We start from the raw sequence: 24,407 nt of genomic DNA, 5'->3' as shown, positions 1-24,407 counted from the left end.
AAACTGTAGATTAAACTGCGTTGTTTTATACCATAAACCTGATGTAAACTTCTCCACAACCTTCCCCCTTGACCTGCCTGCTGTGTTTGTTTGGACTTTGTGTCGCTGCTTTGTCGTTAATGTTCTCTAACAGACCTCTGAGGTCCTCACAAAACAGCAGAGATTGAACTCCCTACATGTGGACTCTATTAACTAATAGGGGACTTCTGAAGGCCGTTGGCTGCACTGGATTTTATTTAGTGGTATCAGAGCAAGGAGCAATTACAACTGCATGGCAAACCTTTTAGATTTGTTTCGTGAAAATGTCTAAAAATGCTTTTTTTCTCCCTTTTACTTCACCATTATACACTATGTTGTGCTGGACTATTAAAGCAGTCTCCGACTTCAGTCCTCCCGAGCTACTGTCCTGCTGCTTTCAGACACATCCTTTCTTCAGCATCTCTATATCAAATAAACGTCTCATTATCTGGCCTCATAACCTAATGACATGCCGAGCCATAGACTGTTTGATTTCAGGTGTGTTGGAGCAAGGATTTAACTAAATGTTACAAGACAGTAGCTCTTGAGGACAGGAGTTGGAAAACCCTGGTCTATAATATGAAATTGCAATATAATAAATTGATGTTTGAGGTTGCGAAGCAACAAAATGCAAAAAATGTTCAGTGGGTATCAATACTGTTTTGAGGCACTGCATATATTTGGACCAAAATTAAATCTTTTTAAAGAAACTGAATGTTTACATGTCTCATATTGAGAAACTATTGTGGATGGAAGATTGGAAAATCTGTAAATAAGCTCTACAGGTTACAGTTGGAGCTACAGAGCGGTTTGTATGATTTCCCTCAATGTTCTTGCTTTGTAACCTGAATCTTCTTGTTCCTCTGTTCTTTGTTGTATGGCAGATACTGTGTAAAAAATAAAGTATGAAATATATATATAAAAATATATATATAAAAATACAGCATAATGTTCTGTTTGTTTTCTTTGTGTTGTTATATTGCTAAAATGAGTTTGATTCAACAATACATCCAAAACAAGAACAAAAAACAGAAACTTTCAAATGCAAATATTCTTCTCTGATATGAAACAAATAAAATGGCTCAAAAAGATATGTGTAAAAAAAAAAACTTTTATCTTTTATACAATTTGAAGTAAGATGTACCCTATATGCCACAGATAAACAAAAACATGGAAAGGTGTCTGTTTTGATTAATGACCATAGGTTCATGCAAGATAATAACCAGTGTAGAACTGAGTAAATTCTCCTCAAATGATATTTTCTCTTATCTCACCTTCCATACAGGATCAACCAGGGGTCTTCTGGGCTCCATCCAAATACCCTCAATAATAGCTTCTAGCTCCTGTTCCTTGACCTTTCATGGGGTCAACAGTAAGAACTCTATCATGGGTAGGAAAGGAGCTTCAGACTCCTGTGGTCAAATTCGAACAGCCTTGAAGGCCGGCGTTATTACTTGAAGGAAACGTAAATGGACATTTTTCGTTGATTTCCGTGAGGCGGGCTCTGCTGATGCATCATGTCACGTAAAGAATTGTGGGATACCTAAAAAGGTTCTTAGCGCCGATAAGGAGCATTGAGGTTCCTAGGCATAAGTAGCCATGGGAGGAAGCATAGGCTCCTTTTCCTACCTCCTTCCTTACTGACTGCACTATTCAGACAGCACTTATCATGGCGACTGCTGACGCTCTTCCCTTTGGCTAAAGAGTCCTTACACTGTAAGGGTACTTAAATTAAGCCCTGATTTTCATTCTTACCATCCATACCTGCTTTGCTTTTATAGTGGATGGCTTTTGAGAGTCACTTAAGTTGTGGCAATTAAAGCAATAAAAGCATGATGTTCATGTTCTGCATACAAGGGCATTCTCTTCTTGATATTGTATGTTTGTGCAGTCACTGTTTAGTGCAAATATTTGGACCCACAGTTGTTTTCCAAATTATCGCCAAGTCCTTTTGATTTGTCTCAAGAGACCTTTCATTATGTATAGGAAGTTAAACATGTTTTAATTTTTTATAGGTTACATTGTTTCATTCGAAAAAGCATTTATTTTTTTTGGGAGGCCAAGGTGACTCGGATCGGACAATCAGGTCTACCGTGACCCACTGACATTTCGGTTGTTTAAGTTTCTGCTTCCAATAATTTTGAGCTTTTGCAGATTCTACAAATCCAAGCAAATCTTCAAATAGGAAAAAATGGTTAACTTGACATTGGCAAGATTAAAATGTCCAATTTTTTTGTACCTAATATACTAATCAAACAAAAAGTAGAAATTGTATTTTAAGTACATAATGACTAACTTTTATTGTTTGTGTGCACTTATCTTGATGTCAATTTCTGCAAACTTAATCCCTAAAGAGGTTTTAGTGTGCCATTTAAAGACATTAATTTAACAAATGTTTAATTTTAAGACACAAGGAACTAAAGGAAGTATTGAGACCTGTTCATATGTAATGTATTTTACTTCTGTTTGGTGATTTTTTTATATATACTAATGAGTGCATAATAAAAACAGTTGATTGGAAAGCATTGCTTACAAAGCTACAAAAAAGGACTGAAAGTAATAAAGCCATTAATTGTTAGATTTATTGAGTTTGTTGTAAAACAATGACCAGATTAGCCATAAGATTAGGGTTATGTTGCTGTACAAAACCAAACCCTGTATGAAGTCCATCATTAGGTGACGATATCAGCCTGGAAGCTCAGAGGAGCTGACCTTGGTGCTGCATTTACACAAAGTCGTGTTTTCACCATTTATGCAATGAGTGACTGATTAGATTCAATTAAAATCTGTCTATCATGACCTGAAGCAAAACCTTCACCCTAAAATGTATGTGTTAAACCACTGCTAATTCTCACAATCATTTGAGCTGCAGCATCTCTCTCTCTCTCTCGCTCTCTCTCTCTCTCTCTCTCTCTCTCGCTCTCTCTCTCTCTCTCTCTCTCTCTCTCTCTCTCTCTCTCTCTCTCTCTCTCTCTCTCTCTCTCTCTGGGTATTTGCACAATGAGCAACAGAAATCAGGCATTCGAGCAGGACCAGCCAGCTTTCTCTCTGCCTCTCTCCCTCTCTTGTTGAGCTGTAGCATCGACAGACACGCTGCATCACGGTCTCCGTCACCTCACTGTTCTCCAAGGGGTTTTATTCAACACTGGCGAATTTACCTCATTGTTCTCTCATAAGGGCTTTTTTTTTTTTTCAACTTTGAGCAGCAAGATTTTGTGCTGGACGCATTGCAAACAGGTAGGAGAAACCTGAAGGACACAATCATTGTAAAAACTGATTGTTTTTGATGTTTGATTTTAAGGTTTTCACCTTGAACTTGTAAGAGGTTTTAGTTAAGTTAGCTGTTTTGATCTTGTACAATCCAATCACAGTTGAATTAATTTCAAGCAACAATACTAGACATTTAATTACAAGTTTCTTTGGGAGAAATGTATGCAATATTTGCAAAAAGGGCAAAAATCCATTGATTATTGAATCTTTTGTTGAATTAATTAACAAATAAAACTTTTCACTGAATCCTAAAACCTGAAGATATGGATATAAAAATACAACACAAGCTTTCTGTTATTCTGTAAAGTAGACAGATGAGGTATGAGGTGTATGATCTCTTGCATAATTTACATTGTTCATTAAAATAAATTTACATAATTTACAGATGTATACTGAGCCTTTCACAGTTGTTGGTATGCGTAGTAGATACGTCGAAAACCCCTAAAATAAATGTTGATGCAGTAACATAATCTGACTCTGAAAACCTTCAGTTTGAGGATATTTATGGAAAACAATTCTGTCTTTTGGTTATTTTAGATCATTATGCTGCTGACAGACCTAAAGATAACCAGTTTTCTGTTATTAGCAAGAGATCACTTGATTTTTATTAGGGTCATGAGTACATGCATTCTCATAAGATTTGCAAGGAAAAACAAAACAGGCACACAGAATCATACACCCTCCACCATACTTAACAATGGGAAAGAAGAGCTTTTTAACACATTCATCATTTGTTTGTTTCAGCTGAAAGTTCAACCTGCATCCCAACTGAGTGAAGCACATCATTCCAGATAAATGCGCTTTAATTTAGCTAACTCTGCATGTTTATATTTGTGATGGTAGGACGGAAATACTTTTTTCCCTGGTATTCCTCCAAAACACTATGGATGCAATTAGCATCTAATGATGGTTATGGAGACTTGGTATAAGATATAAGTGAGCTGAGTAGATTTTTCCCCCCCTTCCCATCCTTGTCCAGCCTTCTTTGTCACACTTTCCAGGTTTTTTTTTTTCAAACATTTTAGTTATCGCTTTGCCTGTTGATATAAACAAGTTCAGGGAAGCATATATTTTCCCGTCGCCATCTTTGCCTTAATTGAAATGCATGTTCTGTTGTCTTTCCCATTTTTAGGAGTGTCTAAGAAAATCTTAGGCTTGCTTCTTTTTTTATTTACACCCCACATCCCTGTGTGATGGAGAAAATTGTAATTCTAATATATAACTAATATTTGCTTTAGTTACATTTATATTAGTGGAACTGTTAGAGGTGCCAATAAGTGTGGCACCAGTGGTTTTGTAAAGAAAAAACAATATTTTTTTAACAAAGGCAACACAATCTTAAGAGACTGATTCAGGATAATTTTATTTCCATTATTTGCTCTGAGATTATAGAATATAACAGCTTCACTGTCATTAAATGACAATGAAATCACATGCATTTCCCATTACTCATCAATATGCAAACAATGATTGAGACGAGACAAATACTGCAGCTGCAATAAAAAAAATAGTTTTTCAATCTTTGTACACTGCTTGACAAGAGGTAAAAATAATCATTTAGAGCTCTATATAGACAGCATGAAATCCCTCCCTTCTATGTAATTGTATACAATACTACTATAGTACTATAGTTTGCTTTCTGATTTGCTACAGTCACAAAAGTAAAGCTGAAGGAACATATTTGATGCATTCTGTCCTGTATTTGCATTAATCTTGAGTGAAAATCACACATTTCTGGTAAATAAAGCAACAGAAATCATCTACTGTGGCTGGAATCACAGCAATCCTCTCTGGTTTCCAGTTGGTGTGGGACTTTTAACATCCCTCTTTTTTGCTTGTGATAATGCATAACAACCAGAGGCTTGAATGGCAATTCATCAGGATTTCAAAGTAAGATCTGCTTTATTTAAAGAAAAATATCTCATTTAAAGATTAATGAATATCTTCAAACTCTTTTGAATATATACTGTTAAGGTTTAGGGATGCATGTTTTGAAAACGTACTTCTAACAAAAACTAACAAAGCCTTCTGTGCCTTCTGGCTTCCCACATGACACTCCGTGCCTCAGCAAATCATCCCACCTTCATATGTGTCCCAGTGGGAGATCTAAATCTGCACCTTGTCCCTTCAGATGATGTCTTACTATGTGCTCCTTCATCCAAATCTGCAGACAGACTGTATCTGCGTGCAACTGGCCTTTCCTCGCTGGCTGGAAATGTCAAAAACGAGTCCTGGATTTTAAATAATGTGAGCATTTATATTCTCTGTATAGACCCCAACACATTTTAGATCATTCAGTCTGGAGGCTCAAAAAGCATAGAAAATAAAATGGCATGGCCTCTCTTTTATATCGTCTTTTATGACAGCTTTCCTGATGTTAGACAGGCATCGAGAAAATTAGAAAATCAGAATAGATAGTTAAAGTTGCTCTCCAGCACATGAGCCGAAAACAGATCATCAATAAACATTTAAAATGTCATTGATTCACAGCATCTAATTCTCATTTTCATGTCAGTCTCTCATCTTTCCCACCCACAATTCTCCCTCATTTCCTCTGAACACTTGCAGACACTAACGTTATTCTTAGTCCAAACCCAGAGAGGTGACTGTGTGAAGTGCCTGCTGTTTTTGTTTTCCCTGAGAATCTGCAAAGCCCTGAAAGTTTGTTTAAAAAAGATTTGATTTGAAAAGCTAAACATTGCTTGCTGACGGTTTAAACAGGAAGAATAAAGTCATGGTGACAGGTTGGTGATTAAACCAAATAGCAACAAGAAATTTTGCTTCTACAACCTGCTGTGTTAATAGATGCAGCAGGGAGTACATCGTCTTACAGATATATTTATAAGGCTTGAAATTTTGTCACTTTGCAACCACACATTTCTAGATAGACCAACAGAAACACATAACAGGCTGTCTCTCCATTATCTTTACCCATAGACAGGTCGCCAGTCCATCACAGGTCAACACAATGGGACAGGACAGTCAAACATGTCATACCCAAAAACTATTTAAAGAGCCCATTTAACCTTAAAGTCATGTTTTTGTACTAACTCGAGCACTTTCTTGCACATGTTCGCTGTGTCTTTACATGCTTTCTAGTGAACTGCGTATGAAATTTCATATCACTTTCTTTCAACAATGTCCTTTTTTTTATTACAAATTTTGAAAGTGTAAGAACAACAGTTGTTGTGTCAACAGGATTTCCCACCTGAGCGTTGGATCTCTTTAACTCCTCCAGAGTTACCATGGGCCTCTTGGCTACTTCGCTGATTAATGCTCCTCTTGCCCCGCCTGTAGGATCAGGTGTCGTAGTATGTGTCCAGTCGCGCCATACTGTTTCCATTTTCAGTGCAGTGTGAACTGTTCAGAGATTTGGCTCTTGTTTTTACTGACCTGTCTGCTGTTCTCCTTTGGCTTCATGATGCTGTTTGTTCACTAATGCTCTCTAACAAACCTCTGAGGGACTTCACAGCTCTGCATTACTACGCGTCGGCCTTTCCCATGTTACGGTCACGTAACCAAATAAATTAGACATGCCTTCATCATTCCGTCGACACGCAAAGCATTAATTCTCATTCATAGATTTTTGTTGCTTTTCTCAGAAAATAAAGCAATAATTATGCAATTCGACTCTTCTGCTTGAAGAAAATATTATATGTTACGTAATATTCCCTCCTAAAGACAACAATTTTATGAAAATGATCCCAAACACATAGAAGTATGTGTGATAAAGAAACTTTATTGCAGTAGCTGTTTGCTATTATTTGTTTATCTATAAAAACAGTTACATTCAGTACCAGATAAGTTGCAGTATAAGTTACTATTTCACATGACTAGTTGTTTCTATTTACATTAATCCTCTTCCCCTGTTCAAATCGAGACTTAAACCCAGCCTCACCTGGTTTTGTTGTTGATGTTTTCTCTGTTTTTATTTGATTTGTACATTGACAAAGTGGTAATGAAAGGTGCTTGTAAATCAAATGTATTATTAGTATTATTATTATTGACCAATATTCAGTCAGTCATGTTTTGTCATTTAAAATAGGGTAATTTAAAATTTCTACCGATGCATGTTTTACTTTTATCCATGCCATTCATTTTCCACATTCACCTACCTTTCAGTATCTCATCAAGCCCCTTTTCTTTCCTTCCCTCCCTCCCTCCCCCACACTCCTCCAGGGCCCAGTTTTTCATTTTAACAACAAGCTTCTGGAAACCATGAGTGCTTGCAGCAGGAGGGCTCTGACTTTACTCAGCAGCGTCTTTGCAATCAGCGGCCTGGGGCTGCTGGGAGTGGCGGTGAGCACAGATTACTGGCTCTACCTGGAGGAGGGCGTCATCATGCCTCTGAACCAGACGGCTGACATCAAGACTTCACTGCACTCGGGTCTCTGGAGAGTCTGCTTTCTGGCTGGTTGGTGACATTTTACGCGCTCAAAAGGAGTGATGCAGAGACCTGTGATGAGTTTTGACAGCTAGCCATCTGCTAAGCACGGTTTATGAAAATGGATTTTTCACGCTCTCACTTTCAAAGATGTTCATCTCGTAAGTGTGACTGCAGAAGAGAACGGATGCTGTCACGCTGACGCGTCGTCGCTCCGCTGCAGCTTTGACAGTCATTTAATTGACGTTCAAAATGACTGGGAGTAAATGTGGAACAGGAGCATCTGAGTCCGATTTCAGTCACACGCTGTGATAAACTGGATCACAGCATGCTCTGTAATCCACACTTTTAGTAAAGAATAAAAGTCACTGAAGTAAAATTCGGATTTCTTTCTTATTTGTAGAAAATAGTAAGATAGGCATTTTATCATTTTAGTAGTAATGTGTCAGCAGGTGTGTCAAACTGGTAGAGTTCACTTAGATTAGTTGGTTTTCTTGAACAGCCCTGATGTTTGATCATACTTTAGATTAGATTAGATTAGATTAGATTAGATTAGATTAGATTAGATTAGATTAGATTAGATTAGATTAGATTAGATTAGATTAGATTAGATTAGATTAGATTAGATTCAAATTTATTGTCATTACACAGGTACAGGTACAGGTACAAGGCAATAAAACACAGTTTAGGTCTAACCAGAAGTGCAATAGCAGCAAGTGCAGGATAGACAATGGTTCCATAAGTACAGGACATGGATATGTACTGAAAAAATATAGAGATGAATACTATTATAAACATAATTTTACTGATAGATTTGTCCTATCAGTATAATATATAGATAACTAGTATTGTGAACTAAATTTACAGCTGGATATGTACCGAATATAATATACAGGTGGATATTACTATAAATAGAGTTTTACATATATGTACAATAGCATAATATACAGATGATTGTTATTATAACAGTTTACATGTACTATGAATATATGTACAGATGGCTATTACTATAGGCAGAATTGTGAGCATGATATACAGGTAGCTATTACTATAAAATGAATAAATGAAGTTTGGACAGAAGCTATTTAAATTAAAGTGCAGTGGAAGGTAATTGCATATTACGGTTAAAGTACGGTATCGTACTTCGTACAGTTTCAATATGATTGACTTCAACTCATTCCTAAAGTTTGATGTTGTCTGTCTCATCCATTAAAAAACAGCTTTGATGTTTGTCCAGGATCGTGGAAGAGTTGATACACCAAGTTGTTTTCCAGATCAGCAACTTGACGACAACTGTCACTCTTGCTGGAAAAGAAATTAGGGATCTGTGATCAGGATTAATTCGGGAAACCCCTAAATCTTACTGATACCCACATGGAGAAGTAAAAGGCCTTATGGAGAAGGTTTTATGCTCAGAAAAGACAAAAACAGAGTTATTTGCGCACAAAAGCAAGAAGAATGTTAATGTACGGCCATTAAACCTAACAACAGGGCACCACGTGTCTGGCATGGTGGTGGCAGCATCATGATGTGGGGCTGTTGCTCCCAGTGAAACAAGCATAATGCACAAAGCGAACTTCCTAAATTTGGGATTGACTTCCAACAGGGCAACGCTCATAAAGACGCGTCAAAACTGGTTTGAGAAAGCATAAATCATGCTACCTGTCAATAATGTGCTGGCTAAGTCAGACCAAACAGCTCATTTCAGAATCTGAATCAGAATCAGACATACTTTAATAATCCCAGGGGGATTATTAAAGTATGTCTGATTTTACATCGGTAAATTATTCAGCTAAACTGTCTCTTTGCTGAAAGAAACCAATGGTTTCTCTGCAACTTTCTAAAGGACATTTGGCTTGGTGTTATTCAGGGTACTTAAAACTGTTTGGAGCAGAGAAAATTTACCACAAACTAAAATTTCTGCACTATACTCTGGTCAAGCAACAACTCAGTTAGATCAAGGAAATCAGCTCCACACCATAATCCCCCTCATCATTATAGGTAAAAATGTTCCACCAACAAAATATAAATAAAACAATAAAAATCACAAAAAAATTTATAAAAATGTAAGTTTTAGAAACTATTTGCCTGTATTTGAACATTTTTAAATGTAAATCTACTAAATGTGATACTGTTTTTCATGTTTTTCAATATAAACGAGAGTGCATATTTTGTTGAGCTCCCTTTCTTTGGTTGAATCTTTCTTGCACTCCTCTCTTCTCAGGTGACGAGTCGGGCCGCTGCTTCACCGTTGAGTACATGCTGCCCACGAGTCTCCAGCTGACGTCAGAGTCCACAGGGAACGTGCTCAGTGAGTAGAAAAGGGAAGCCAAAGCTCTGGGCAAAACGCGTCCCATCGGTGTCGTTCAGGCCACTCGTGTGACCATCTGGAGTATTAATCCTGTGATGAGAGCCTGTTGTTTTCTGACACGGCTCCATTCAGAAATACTTCGTCTGAAAGCATCCAGGCAGATGAGTCATCACAAACCTCGTGTTCCTGCTTGTTTCTCTCCAGAATACTGAATGGCTTCTCGCAGACGCTCGACAACACGAGTCCTTCAAAATTTCACAGAAGAAGTAATAACTGTAGTGAGTCATTTATTTAGCTCTGATTATATGCTCCGTATTGGAAAAATATGGTGTGAAGGAGCAGGGGAGAAAAAAATGTGTCCTTTTACTTTTTATGTCAGGACCTCCAAAGACACGTTCTCAGTTCTCAGTTGTAGTGGACTGAAAAACATTAAACTCAAGGTGAACGGGCTGAGCCACATTTTTTATTACAGGTATTTATTTTATTTTACAAAGCAATAAAATTCCTATACAATACCTGCTGTTTCGCTGAGTATATTAAAAGAAAATTAATGAGTGAATTCATGCCACGTAGGTTTTACGTTGCATTTATTTCATGACGACGATTATAAAAATCTTCATAATATATGGTCGAGTTATGTTTAATAGAAGGGGGACAAGCGGGCCCTAACTCATTGAAACTGGAGAAGCTGGAAATAGTATCCTGGCAGCAGAAGAAAAGGCAGATAGAGAAATATTGAAAAATATTTCCAACCCTGGCAAGGATGCATTAAAACGATTTACCCCCTTTTTTTTACCCTTTTTTTTAACAGAAGTGAAAACTCAGACTAGGAAATGTCTAAAAACTCTATGTTTTACTATATATAGCATTCAACATCCCTGATGGTCTAGTGGTCAGGATTTGGCGCTCTCACCGCTGTGGCCCGGGTTCGATTCCCAGTCAGGGAATGTCCTGTAGATATTTACTGCAGGGGAGTTAGAGCAGCGTGCTTGCATTCAGAGAAGGATGCAAGTACCCGGTTTGATCCCCAGCGCCTGAACTCTGGCTCCCTGAGCAAGACCCTTAACCCCCGATTGCTCCCCGGGTGCCGCACATGGCACCATCACCCATGTCCCCAAGGGTGATGGGTTAAAAGCAGAGAACAAATTTCATTGTAATGTATGTATGTTTCAATGACATTAAAGATGATATTACAATTACTTAACATGGGAAAAACACTTTAAGATGCAACCAACTTTTTCTAATGAAACAGCACTTCTAGTTTAAAAGAGCGTAGCGTAAGTTCCAGGATTTTTGCAGACGTCTGCCCCCTCTGGCGACATGTTCAAATGAAAACCAGCGTTGTGGTCTTTTGTTTAGAGGCATAATGTCTTCTGAGATAAGAAAGCTATAAATATTGAAGTTAGCCCAGGTTCTCTCGCTAATGCATCAATTACAGTGAAGACTCAACAAAGCAGCCAGGTGAACGAGAGCCCATAACATTCGTTGTACCCACGCACACTCCCAGAAGATTCACTCTTTCATGAACTGACTGATCCAGCCTAGAGAGGCAAGCGCATTAAATAGACGATAACTAATTTTACATGTCGGACAATGTTGAGGGCATCTATGGGAAAGACGATAAATAATATTTAACTTCAAAACTTGGACTATGCACCTTTAATATTTCTCAAGGTTTGCTCATACACAAAGAGGGATCTTTAACCAATCGCTGTTAAATTAATTAATTCATCCGTCTACACCCGATCCCGCACTACTCCAGCAATCATTGGACAAAGGAGGGGTAAAGGTCGCCAGTCCATCGTAGGACAAACATTATCACCTAAGGGCAATTAACCAGTCATGTTTTTGGACTGTGGGAGGAAGCCAGAGTACCCAGAGAGAACCCAAACCTGCACATGGAGAACAAGCAGAAAATCTATGCCAAAGATTTGTACCCAGGACCTGCTACCATCTGCACCACGCTATGTCATTCAGTCTTTCAAGCCAGCAGATACAACAAGATACGTGCCTCTGTGTCATGTTACGCCTAATAGTCTTCAAAATGTCAGATCAACTTAAAAACGTGATGTCTAACGAATACTTTAGCTGTTATTATTTCATAAAGGATTGCTAGAATACCAATTGCTGTGCCATGATAAAATAATTACTACTTAGTGGGGGATCTCCACTAAGTAAATGTACTAAGATTGTTCAATGTCGGATTGTGTTCCTTCAATAAAAGATTAAGTTATTTTATGGCCTTTTTAACAAGCATTTTCACAAGGGGCTTCCAGCGCATTTAACCACTTGTATGTGTTTGAAATCTTCTCCAGTTGCTCCTTTGCTTTCCAAAATCCAACAACCAAACAAGTTAAAAATTAAGATCTTTAATCTGCTCTTTGTCTGTTTCTTTTTTCTATATGCTGTGGTAGGAAAGTAGCACCTCTAACAAAGAATTACACTTCTTTCAATTTAGTATTGATGAATTTCTGTTAGAACAGAAATGTTTCACCCATCCAAATCAACATTGAGGCAGCACTTTATTTAACCGTGTTGCTAAAATCATTGTTGTATATATATCCTACCAAAGCACAAAGTTTCTGACATGCCATATAATGACATGCCATTGTTAGGTTGCTTTTTGACGGTTGTCTGGACTCTACATCCAGAGTTACATTGGGGAAAACAACTCAAAACAACTAAAAACAACTTAAAACATCTTCATGTTGTGGTGTTTGCAATCATCCTGCAGGCCAAAAGCGGATAATACTACATTTAATACCAATAATACCCATGTTTTTGTGAATATTTCAGATAGAAGCAGCATGTTTTAGTTCAGTTCAGTTTACAGTCACTTCAATCGTACGCATTCAGCACATAGGAGAGGTGGTGGGCGGGGTTGAGAGGGGTCCAGCAAGATGCTTGTGGTCCTTCTGACACATCAGTCTTGATAAATGTCAGCCAGGGCGGGAGGAGGGGCACAGATGATCTTTTCCGCCTTCCTCACAACTCTTTGCACGGTTTTCTTGTCTGTAGCAGAGCAGCTGCCGCACCACACAGTAATGTGAGGTGTCAACACGCTCTCTATTGTGCGTCTGTGAAATGCTGACATGATTGATGGTGGCAACTTGTTCTTCCTCCAGTCTCTGGAGGAAGTGAAGTACACTGCAACTACATCGTGTTTCCTCCGTTTTATCTCCCGCTCCTCAGAGATGATCCGCTCAGCGACTCCCTTCCCTCTGGTCAGCCTCTTCTTTATGTTCATCGGTTTTGTCCTCAACAACATTGGACACGTCCGTCCTCACCGCACCATCCTGGCGTTCGTCTCAGGAATCTTCTTCATCCTTTCTGGTACAAAGATCTTATGACTGTTTTTCTTTTTTTTTTTTTTTTTTATTAGACGGACCACGTCCATAGAGACATTCTCTGTGTTTCAGGCCTGGCTCTGGTGGTGGGTCTCGTACTGTATATCTCCAGCATAAATGATGAGATGCTGAACAGGACAAAGAGCAGTGAGGCCTATTTCTCTTATAAATATGGCTGGTCGTTCGCCTTCGCTGCCCTCTCCTTCCTGCTCACTGAGGTGCAATAATGTTTGCTGTATTTTATAGCATTTTGACTGTGGGTTTCATTAGAGATCATATCAGAGCTAACAGACTTGCAGAAAAAAATTGTTTAAGTAACACGTATAAACACTTAAATAAAACTCCAATATATACATTAAATATTTTGTGTATTGCGTCCGTAGTTAATTAACAATTGAACCAAAAATACACTAATAAATGCTCGAATCAAATCCAAATGTGAATTCCTCAAGCTTTCTATTAAAATCACAAGCAGTTGTTTCAGGATTTATTTAAATTATTTCATGTTTCCTACTGCTGCAGGCCATAGTGACATTCAAGTGTTTACCTTGCACAGCTGTTTAACTGCAGACAGAGAAATAAAAACTTTAAATCAGTGTGTCTGCTTTAAACATGTTGAATTCAACTTTTAATGAATGATTTCCAGATTCGATTAATTCAACTTTCATCAGTTTGTGCATTTATGTATTTGTTTTTTAAGTTTACTTAAAATATAACGTGCTTGAATATTCTTGATATATTTATTTGTTTTACTGTGCCAGTTTTGGCACTCAATAAACCTTCAGCGTGTTAATTGATTGCTTTTAATTTTGTTTATTTATTCAGGGAAATATACTTGCTCAAAAATCCCTTTTTTCCCCATCATCATCTTTTGTATGTCCATCATTTAATCCTTGCACCGCCTCTTTATAGGCAAAGGCAACAAAATAATCCTTTTGAAATCCTTTCGCATCTCACCACCACCATAAAGCAGCCCTGCTAAGCTGGTTGTGGGGGAGACTTTACTGCCCTCTGCTGGTCATAATGAGCAACGGCAAATCCTCCTTAGACCCAAAACATGCTTTTTAATGAAAGACCATTTGGCAGCAGAACGTGCAGGTATAAAACTAAAATTAAAAAATTATCAACATAATAAATAACAAACAACAACATTAATTGATATTTTATTCACAACACGTTTGTACAAATATATATAATATATATGTAATAATAACCGTCAGTTGTTACTTTTCACTTAAAACTATTTGAGTTCTTTAATATTGAGTGAATTCTCATCAGCAGCCTTTTTTCAAATGTTTTTTTTTTATTCTCCATCCCTCTGCAGAGTGCAGGAGTCATGTCTGTCTACCTGTTCATGAAGCGCTACACAGCGGAGGAGATCTATCAGGCTCGTCACCCCAATTTCTACCGGCCTCGGCTCAGCAACTGCTCCGACCACTCCGGTCAGTTCCTCCACCCGGAGTCCTGGTTGCGTGGGCGGAGTCCCTCAGACATTTCGAGCGAAGCCTCGCTCCAGATGAGCGCCAGCTACCCCGCCCTCCTCAAATGCCCCGACTACGACCAGGTGTCATCCTCGCCCTGCTGAGTCGTCAGGGGTCAGTTCAAGGTCACTGAAGAGTCTCATAAAGAGTCAAATGGCAGAGTGAAGAGAGAGGTTTCATTTGGGGTAAAGGGACGAGTCAAATGAGTTTGTACCATCAGTCACCTACACCTGAAACAACAGGTGAACTACAATTAGTCTGCAGGCTAAAAGGGTGCGCTGAAATAGTTTGCATTTTAATGTTTATTTATAGTCAACCATTAAATTCCTTTAAATCTTCATACAGTGCCTTGCAAAGGTAATTACAACCCTCAAACCTTTTCATATTTGCCCATGTTGCAGCATAGTCACCCGCTCTAGCACATTTTATTAGGATTTTATGTGATAGACCAACCATCCAGCCCCTTTTAATTTAATACCCTTAAATAAAATCCAGTGCAACCAGTTTCTTTTTTGAAGTCACCTAATTAATAAATATCCATTTACTGTGAAATTTGCCTGTTCTGTGAAGGCCTCTGGGGTTTGTTAGAGAGCATCAGTGAATTGATAGCATTTGTGTAAATGTCTAAGACAGGGTTAGGTCACAGTAAAATATCCGTAGCTTTGAAAACATCACTGTTAAATCCATTATTCGAGAGTGGAGAGATTAAAGCACCACTTCAAACTAATGACAGGGTGGGCATTAATCAGAGAGGCACCCAAAAGTACAAGGTAACTGTGAAGGAGCTACAGAGAACAGCAGCAAAGGTGTAAGACTCTCTACTGACAACTAATAGTTGTGCTGTCCATCGATCTGGTCTTTATGGTGCAGTGGCAGGAAACAGGCCTTTGTTGGGCAAAAAAAAACAAGTCCTGTTTGCAGCTTGTCACAAGACGCGGAGGGAGCACAGCAAATCCATGTTAGGAGTAATGGAGAAGGTTTCCCCTACATTTAGGGTTGGTTTTGGTGGAGAAACAATGCCATGGGTAGCTGTGCTCCAGTGGTGTTTAAAATGTCCTGAAGCAGTAAATGCGCCATCTTGATCAGGCTGAGTTTTTTTTCCCTGTGAACGTTGTGTGTGTCCTGCAAACACGAGGATAGAGATTTTAGGGGCATCCCAGGAGAGGACATGGAGCTTTTGAAATTAAACCCCTTCAGTAAAATCATTGAAAGATTACCTTGATGAATAGCCAACTTTGTAGCGAGCCGAACTGAAAAACTCTGACTGGGCCGTTGGATGGAGCTGTTGAGGGGAACAAGCTGCTTCCAAAGAGACTAAGTGACCAAACCATGTTTTTATTCTTTCTTGGCTACTAAAACCAGTCCAAAGAAATTCTAGTTTTTAGCCTCTGTGACACGATGAACTAACTTTATTATTCAGCTTGAAAACTGACTTAGCCTGCTACTGCTGGCTCATAACATCCATCAAAGGCTACTATGGGCAGTTTATGGTCACACACAGTGTTTGGTTTACATGCAAAAACATTGTGTGCTGGAAAACTAACTGTGCACATAATCCTGGAAAAAAAAAAAAACATCTCCAATGTGACACATGGTAGCGACAACATGGAGGTATTTTCCCTCAGCAAGAACAGGAAAGCTGCTCTGAAGGATTGATTGAGCTGAATAAACAACAGTCCTGGGAAGAAATAACTTGTTTTATGTGATACATACATCTACAGATACATCGAATCTGACTGTAGTCCATTTATATATATATATATATATATATATATATATATATATATATATATATATATATATATATATATATATACCATCTTGGTGTACGTGCACATGCCACATTTTACAAAAACAGTCTGAAAACTAAATTGTACATGCCTGTTTTGGTCTAGCACACAAAAGTCTTGTAAAGATGTAATGAAGTCTGAAACCGTAGGATAGGGTGTGAAAAACAGTTTTTAAATGTTTGTAAAACACTGTATGTACTTTGCTTTGATCATATTTTATAACATTACTGTTCAAGCAGTTACCTATGGCCAGCTATGTGTAAAAACATGTCATTACACTGTAATATCCAAGGATGCAGAATATATTTGCAGTTAATCTTTTACTGACTTTTTTTCCCCCTTAGGGAAAACGATTGTTGTCCTGAAAGTACAAATGTTTCTTTATGATTTTGATAATCACTTACAATTAAGCAATAAAGTCAAAACATGTAATGTAAAATGGGATGTATTGTTTAATGTCTTTTTTTTTTTTTGCATTTTGGTATTTTTAAATTTGAGAATTTCAGCATCTGTCACATCTGGTCATTCCATCTGAATCTGTAAGGGTTGAATGAAAACGCGTTCTGCATCAGAAATATGTAACAGGTGTAGTACATTTACAGAAATCCCTAGTTATTGTGGTGTTATTGGTAGTATCCAGTACTGACAATTTTAAGTCCAATTTTTATAGCTTTTTTTTACATGTACAAATATTGGACATCATACATCGTTCAGATAATAATAATAGAGTTTATGATTGAGTTTTGTTAATGGTGTAGCTATTTTTGTCATACAAGGAATGTTTGTGACTACACTAAATCCCCTGGGTAATAAATGGTTATAATCCAGCACAACAGCATACAGTAGTCTTTATGTTCACCTGAATGTCAAATAGACTCTGATCTCAATGCGAGAGATTGTTTCCGGCTTTAACAACTTTTTAAGGGAAAAACAGGAGAAGTTTTGATATAATATCTTGACATTAAAATGGCTTGGTTAGTGTCGCATTCAGGGCTACAGGTTACATTTTCATTGTTCAGTACAAGCATATGGATGGGTGGATGGACGGATAAAACCTTCAGAGAACATGACACAGAATAAAATATGGAAACACATTTCCTTACTGTTCTTTCAGTTGTCCAGACCTGAAAAATAGTTTAACCAGATTTCATCTCATTACCAGGCTGTAAATAACTTGTTTCAAATAGCCACAAATGGGTATTTTTTGTTTGTTTGTTTGTTTGCTGTTCTTTTTTTCCGAGGTAAGCTGTAAATTCGTACATGTATTGCCATGCAGATCTTATTGTCTTCCACTGTAATAATTTTTTTAACCATTTACATTAAGACTGCAATATTTTGTATTGTGATATTTAATAATATCTCGGTATAGCAAATTAAACTTTGTGTGACACTGTATATCGATCTGTTAGTTTAAAACGGAATTTCTAACTTGAATTTCTAATTTGAACTTTTCGTTTTAGCATCCTGCCTGTAGGGGGCACCAATGTCCCATTTACTGCCCTGCAAGTCTTTTTGCAGATCCACAACCTGTTTTTCCAAGCATATCCTGTTTTGCTTCCTGTTTGCTCACCTGGTTGCACTCAGTCAGCCATGTAGAGCCACACAGATCTTCCCTACACCTGAGAGGTACTAAAAAAGCCTGTCCTGGCAAAGTGTTTTCTGTTCCGTGACTTAAAGCTCCTTATTTATGCAAAGAAGTAGGTCAAGACGAGCGTCAATAATGAATTATCACATGAATCTGCTTTAAGCTTTATGTATACTTTATGTAGATACACGTAATGTACAACGTGACCAACAGCTCTTACAGAAAGAATATAAAAATTAATGCAACCACATGCCCACATAGGGCCGCAGAAGATAAAATTATGCCCTTATATCAGAAGGCCTTGATTTTATTTTACAATCACATACAAAACTATTGGTGTTTTTGACATCTTTATCAGCTATATAATCATCATCCATATCATGAAACATCATATTCACTATAATCTTTCCTATTTTTATAAATATAACCATCTGTTTTTCCTCATCAGTAATGGCTTTTAAACAGCTTTGTCACAGTTATTGACCTAGATTCTCTTCATCTCTTCTCAGTGTAATTTTTTTCCCCTTCAAAATCAGATGATTGTTTAAGGCTTTTGCGAAGAAGACCCCAAACTTTAGCAAGATGCAAACATGTTACACAGAGTGTGCATACTACAACGAAGACACTGAAACCTATACAGTATATATACACATACATAACTTAAGCATACATTATTTAAGATTTACAGGGAGTAATAATAAACTATTTCACAACTGAAAATAAATACGAAAAAGAAAAAGAAAAAACCTGACGGCTGGTTATTAAGTAGAAAAGCAAGCAGGGATCAAATGCAAACAGGATCACAATAATACATCAACCTTCACTAACGAATGCAGTAGAGAAATAAAATAGAACTGGTAAAAGCTTAATTGGACTGGTACCACCCGGGCTGCTGCAGAGCAAGTAAAACAAATCCTTCTATTAGACTGAAATGGTGTTCTGAAATGAAAGTGCTTCTGAAGTCGTAATCCTTAAAAATCCCCCCCTTCCATCCAAAAAAATAAAAAATCAGATCTTTTGATATATTTTACAGTCTTACTGCTTAACGCCAGCAGATGCCAGGTATTGTTCCGTATAATTTGCCTTCAAAGCACAAGATAAGTTTGATGCAGCTTTTAGGGACTGTCTTCCTATGAGGTACCGATCAAAGTGAAACAGATGTTTCTGAGGGGCAACTCTGTGATACTTTCTGCTCTATACAGCCAAAGAAAAAAAATAACACAGATTATTCTAGCCCTTTTTTCTAGCATCTCTTTAAAAAGCTTGTAGACCCTATAAAACCTCCTGTTATACCGTTCAAACAGTTTTGAAACCATAGCTTTTTAAAAACATCTGGGATGCCAAAGATCCATTGAGAAATTGTGGTTTTGTTAATCAAAATTGGAGGATCTGATAATTTTTCCCCCATTTTTAAATGAGTTGTAATCTAAGTGCTTACAGGTCATGCTGGACCGTTCGATGTAGAAGTTGTGACTGAGTGGAGAAGACACAAAGCTGGCTATTTTTAGTAATGGAGAGGATGCAGCGATGCCAGAAGACTTTTAAATGGAAACGTAATTTAATTATCTTTGACATGCTCAGAGATGTCTGTGGTTTATTGAGCCCCGTAAGAGAGAGAGAGAGAGTGAGACTTTGAGCAGATAACAGGAAGGTAAAGTTGTGTCCTTTTATCCTTCGGAGCTTTTAATCTCTGACCGTCACTAACTAGGCTGGCCACCGTCCCAAAGGGTTGGCCGCCGTTTGCAAACGGCAGAGCTAAAAAGTCGACGTAACGTAGCTAATATTGGGACATTGCTGCAGTCGTGTTGATTCGGCGAAGGCAATTTACAGCACGTCCAGAATATCCGTGGCAGCCTGGCGTTTTGTTGTGATCACATTATACCTGCTACAGCGGGAATGTGTAGGAAGGCAACACGGGAGTGAAGAGCATCATGTTTTCCATTGCCGTTAAAACAAAAGGCTGGTGTGATGATGAGCGAATAAGGATTACAAGTTCAGGTCTGTAAAGGTTAAATTCCCCTATAAAAACACCATTACGGCTCAATTAAAACATAAAGTATGCACGTTTCAAGTCTCTGCTTCCGAAGAGAAGAATGACATCAACCCAGCCGAATCTAGACTGCGACACCTCGTTCTTTCCTCAGGGTTACTCTGAGCAGGGCACATGGAGAAATAAGAGTTCAGCACCAGAATGAGGTGACGCCTCGGTCCAGATGTGGTTACGCTGAACCGACCCGTCGTCACCTTAATAAACGTCCATCTGTCTCCTCTCCCCGTTTATCCTGAACCCCAGCGTTGAATGGCCATCCACCTGAACACTGGGGGTTTTGTTTTGTTTTGTTTCAACAACCTTTTTTTTTTTTTTTTTTATAAAGCACAGTGGATGAAATACTTGCACGCTGTATGCAAAAACAAACTTAACATGCACACTGCTGCACACACATACAAAACACAAACGTAGTTCTCTATAATAACACACACGCATGCATGTGCACCTGAAACATGGCAGTTAGGCTTTTTTTTGGGAAGGGGGGACAAAAACATGGCTTGATTTGAGCAGGGAGACATGAAGTGGGGTTGGATGACGCGAAGGGGACACAAACAGGCTGGTTCAACGGTTTTCCACTTTCGAGTAGCGTTTTATCTACTCGTAGAGGGTCATGGTCTGTCTTTAGGTGTCTGAGATGAAGCAGCCTCACGGCACGCCGTTTATGTCTTCATGGACCAATGGAGAGGAAGATGGAGCACTTTGGGGTTTGACTGGATTGTCTCTCTTCACTTCTTGTTGGCGATGCGTCTCTTCCTGGTGGCCAGCATGTCGTAGAAGGGGTCTCTGCTAATGCTCGCCCTGGAGAAGCCAATCAAAGGACAGCAATCAAACAAACAACGCCACACGAGAGGAGGGTCTCAAACATCTTTGATATGGAAATGGGACACATTTATGCAGACCCCTGCCTTAACCAGATCATAAAAAGAGGAAGGAAAAAAAAAAGTTTGCGCAGTGACCTAGTTAGGTTTCCATGGTTTCAGAAGATGAGCTCCCTCCCCATCCACAGTTACTTTTTTTTTTTCTTCTTACTCCAAATTGGAAAAACCTCTTACGAGTTCCCTCTTCCAGAACTCTGCCAGTAAAACACACAATCCCACACATTCCCTCTCTCTCCCCTGCAGGTTCCTTGGCCTCAATCGAGAGCAAACAATTGCGCTCAAGATTACTGGCTTTTTCCCCCCCTATAAAAGACCAATGATGGGGAGTGAGAGTGAGTCAGGAAGCCAGTTGGGCTCTGCTGAGGAAGCCCAGCTTCATGGCTGCTAAATCCTGTTAGCCGCGGCACAAAGCAAGAAGAGGCTAAACCCCCCCACTGTGCTTATCTCTGATTCCCTTTGTAACGCCACGCGATCAAGAAAGACGCTGCGACCATGGCTTTGCCCCCGTTTCATAAAGCCTATTGTTGTTTCTACTGAAACAATGACTCTACTGTGGAGTGATATAAAGCACAAGCAAGGCCTGACTAATCGTTATTTCCCCCACAACCATTTCTGTCCTTGAAAACCTAACGTGTCTAATGGAACGTTAGGATTGAAGAAATTAACTAATTGTTTTTAAAATAATCTAGATGTGTGTGTTCGGGGACCCGGGACAAGCAGACAGCGCGTTTCTTTTGCCGTCACCTCTTCAAAAGAAGGCTGAGGGAAAACAAAATTATGAATGATTTCCATAAAAAGCCTTTCATCTCCCAAGGACCAGAGTCTTGTGGGCCCCTCTGGTGAAGACGGGGCTCGTCACCCTTCGAAGCTGCGAATGCATCAGACTTAGTGTGGAGCCACTTTGCTGTGTGCAGTACACAGTCAGTTGTCCCTTCATCGTTTCCAGAGTGAAAATGCTTCATTGGTATGGACACAAAAGGATGAGGAATTGCATAATATTACAGCACGAAGGTGCTCCTCCGTTCTGCTGAGCAAACTGTCTTTGACTTCACACCATCTTCAGTACAGGCAATTACACAGCAGTCGGTATTTAGGTCACAGACCGCCCATCTGAACAGCCAGAAGAGCAGAGTGCAAAAGTATTGACAGCCCTAGAGTCTTCTCACAGTTTGTCATTTTATAACCAAAATGGTCAATGTACTTTGTAGGGATTTTATTTGAAAGTAGCACATAACTGAACTCAGAGTAGTGTTGCGTGCTCTGATATCCCAAAATAGATCATATCATGTGCAACCAATTGTACTCTAAAGTCAGATAATTATTAATTAGAGCCCGCATGTGTGTAATTTAATATCTGTATAAATCCAGCCAATCTTTGGAGGCCTCAGAACTTTGTAGAAAGGACATTAGTGAACAAACCGCATCATGAAGACAAATGAACGCAGCAGACAGGTCCGGGGGAAAAGTTTTGGTGCTTTTTAAAGCAGGATAATGTCATAAAACATCATCTCAGGCTTTGAATATGTCATGGATAAATGTTCGATAAATCCATTAAAAAAGCGGGAGCATTATGACTTATCTTCAAACTAAAAACTTGACGTCCTCTAACACTGAGAAGCGAGGTAAGGACAAGAGAAGCAGCCATGACCTCCATGGTAACTCAGGTGGGACAATTTATTGACACGGCTATTAGTTGAGCGCTCCAAAAATCTGGCCTTTATCAGACTGTGGCAAGAACAAAAGCCGCTGTTCAAAGAAGGACATAAAAAGTTTTTTTTTGCAGTTTGCCGAGCATCGTGTAGGGGTGAGCATGTGGAAGAAGGTGCTCTGTCTCAACTTTTGACCTTCATGTAAGACGTCATGGGTTCTGAATAAGTAACATCACCCTGAACGCACCATGCCCATGGTGAAGCAAGGTGGTGGCAGCATTATGCTGTGGGGATGTTTTTGTTTAGTGGGGGCTGGGAAGTTGGTCACAGCTAATGAGAAGTTGGAAGGAACTAAATTCAGGGCAATCTCAGGAAGAAAAAGCTGTTAGTAGCAGCAAAATCTGACTGGAGTAGAGGTTCACCTTCTAGCAGGATGATGACCCTTTGACTCTAGACATATATTGGCCTAGTCAAAGTCCAAACCTTTATCCATTTGAGAATCTTTGGCAAGACTTGAAAATTGATGTTTACAGATCCTCTGACTGAGGGTGCGCTATTCTGTCACAAAACTGAAGTACTTTGTATCCTTAGTCTGCTTAAATCCTCAGTAAAACACATTCAAGTTTGTGGTTGTGGCATAACAAAATTAAAAAGTTACAAGACACTGTAGAATGTTGCTTGTTTCTGTGCAATTCTTTGAGACAGTAGCCTCATGAGACCATCCTGATCTCGCGAGCTTTCAAGGTTTCACTCGCAGATCAGTCTGGCTACTTTCCGTTAAAGAAATTTGGAGCCGTTCACCAAACGAACGTCCAATCAGCGTTGGCTTTGAGGTGGGTTGAGGTGTGACGCAACGAGAAGCGCGACAGTTCAATCTAAAGAACATGGCGGCTTCAGCCGATGAAACTAGCGTTAGCGTGGCTATCAAGCAAGTTTTATCGGAATTACAGAGTGTTTCTTTGCTGAGCTAACGAGCCTTTACCTGCAGCAGCAAGAGTAGCTTGGCTTGTGGTTGTGTTTTCGTCATCGCTCTGTTAGTACACTTCGTCATATGCTTCGTTGATCTGATTGGTTTATTTGGCCCGTCTATCACCAACATAGGCCAATCAGCTAACCAGTATTTTCGCCCCTTCCCAAAATTACTTCAACGGAAGGTTTCCAGATGGATATGCGGAGCAAATCTATCTGGCGGAGTCAGGTTATTGAGACAGAGCAATGACATGTAAACTAAAGGCCAACCATTTGCAATTAACACAAAGGGAAACTGTTCTGAGGGAAATCGAACATCTACAAAATAAGATAAGATTGATTACTTGCGGCTAGCGCAGATGAAATGTCCTGCATGTCATATTTAAAAAAAAAACTGAAAAGATTTCTACGCGTTTGTCTGCAGAAAGCTAAATAAAAGGCAAAGCGAAGTCAGGAAATTTACAGCAGAGATCCAGAAAAAGGTCAGACATGAGATTTAATTTGAAACCACCATCAGCGGCATGTAGATGTTTATCACTCGTGAAACCAGAGACATTTTGACACAGACTGTATCGCTACGTGTGACATTTTTGACAGACATCGTTGTTTATTCAGTGGAGGAAACCCTGTAACCAGAGTTGTCTGGACTGAAGAAATCAACCCTTACGAGCGTAA

The 24,407-nt window shown here is 38.9% G+C and overlaps 2 protein-coding genes across 3 annotated transcripts in view; one reads left to right on the top strand and one right to left on the bottom strand.

The window, feature by feature from the left end:
- The first annotated feature begins 3,094 nt into the window (after positions 1 to 3,094).
- On the top strand, positions 3,095 to 16,508 carry LOC105929985 (voltage-dependent calcium channel gamma-5 subunit-like). Its single transcript, XM_012867949.3, has 6 exons — positions 3,095 to 3,255; positions 7,468 to 7,702; positions 9,897 to 9,983; positions 13,176 to 13,316; positions 13,403 to 13,548; positions 14,655 to 16,508. The coding sequence occupies exons 2-6, from the start codon at positions 7,507 to 7,509 to the stop codon at positions 14,913 to 14,915; spliced, it is 831 nt and encodes a 276-aa protein (XP_012723403.1). The 5' UTR covers positions 3,095 to 3,255; positions 7,468 to 7,506; the 3' UTR covers positions 14,916 to 16,508.
- A 2,202-nt stretch (positions 16,509 to 18,710) lies between these two features.
- LOC105929994 (cytohesin-3) overlaps positions 18,711 to 24,407 on the bottom strand; it is a 45,596-nt gene continuing 39,899 nt past the window's right edge. For both annotated transcript variants that reach the window (XM_036148050.1, XM_036148049.1), the window contains one exon: positions 18,711 to 21,034. In XM_036148050.1, the coding sequence (XP_036003943.1) occupies positions 20,962 to 21,034 (73 nt within the window). In that variant the 3' untranslated portion in view covers positions 18,711 to 20,961. The remainder of the gene's footprint in view (positions 21,035 to 24,407) is intronic.

Source organism: Fundulus heteroclitus, chromosome 16 (assembly GCF_011125445.2).
Source record: "Fundulus heteroclitus isolate FHET01 chromosome 16, MU-UCD_Fhet_4.1, whole genome shotgun sequence".
NCBI classification, from domain to species: Eukaryota; Metazoa; Chordata; class Actinopteri; order Cyprinodontiformes; family Fundulidae; genus Fundulus; species Fundulus heteroclitus.
The sequence above is the reverse complement of the archived record's forward strand: the minus strand, read 5'-3'. Positions and strand labels throughout refer to the sequence as shown.

Coding starts and splice junctions, on each gene's coding strand:
- LOC105929985 (XM_012867949.3), top strand. CDS start 7,507: ATGAGTGCTTGCAGCAGGAGGGCTCTGACTTTACTCAGCAGCGTCTTT. Junction 7,703..9,896: donor GAGAGTCTGCTTTCTGGCTG/GTTGGTGACATT, acceptor CTCTCTTCTCAG/GTGACGAGTCGGGCCGCTGC. Junction 13,317..13,402: donor AATCTTCTTCATCCTTTCTG/GTACAAAGATCT, acceptor TCTGTGTTTCAG/GCCTGGCTCTGGTGGTGGGT.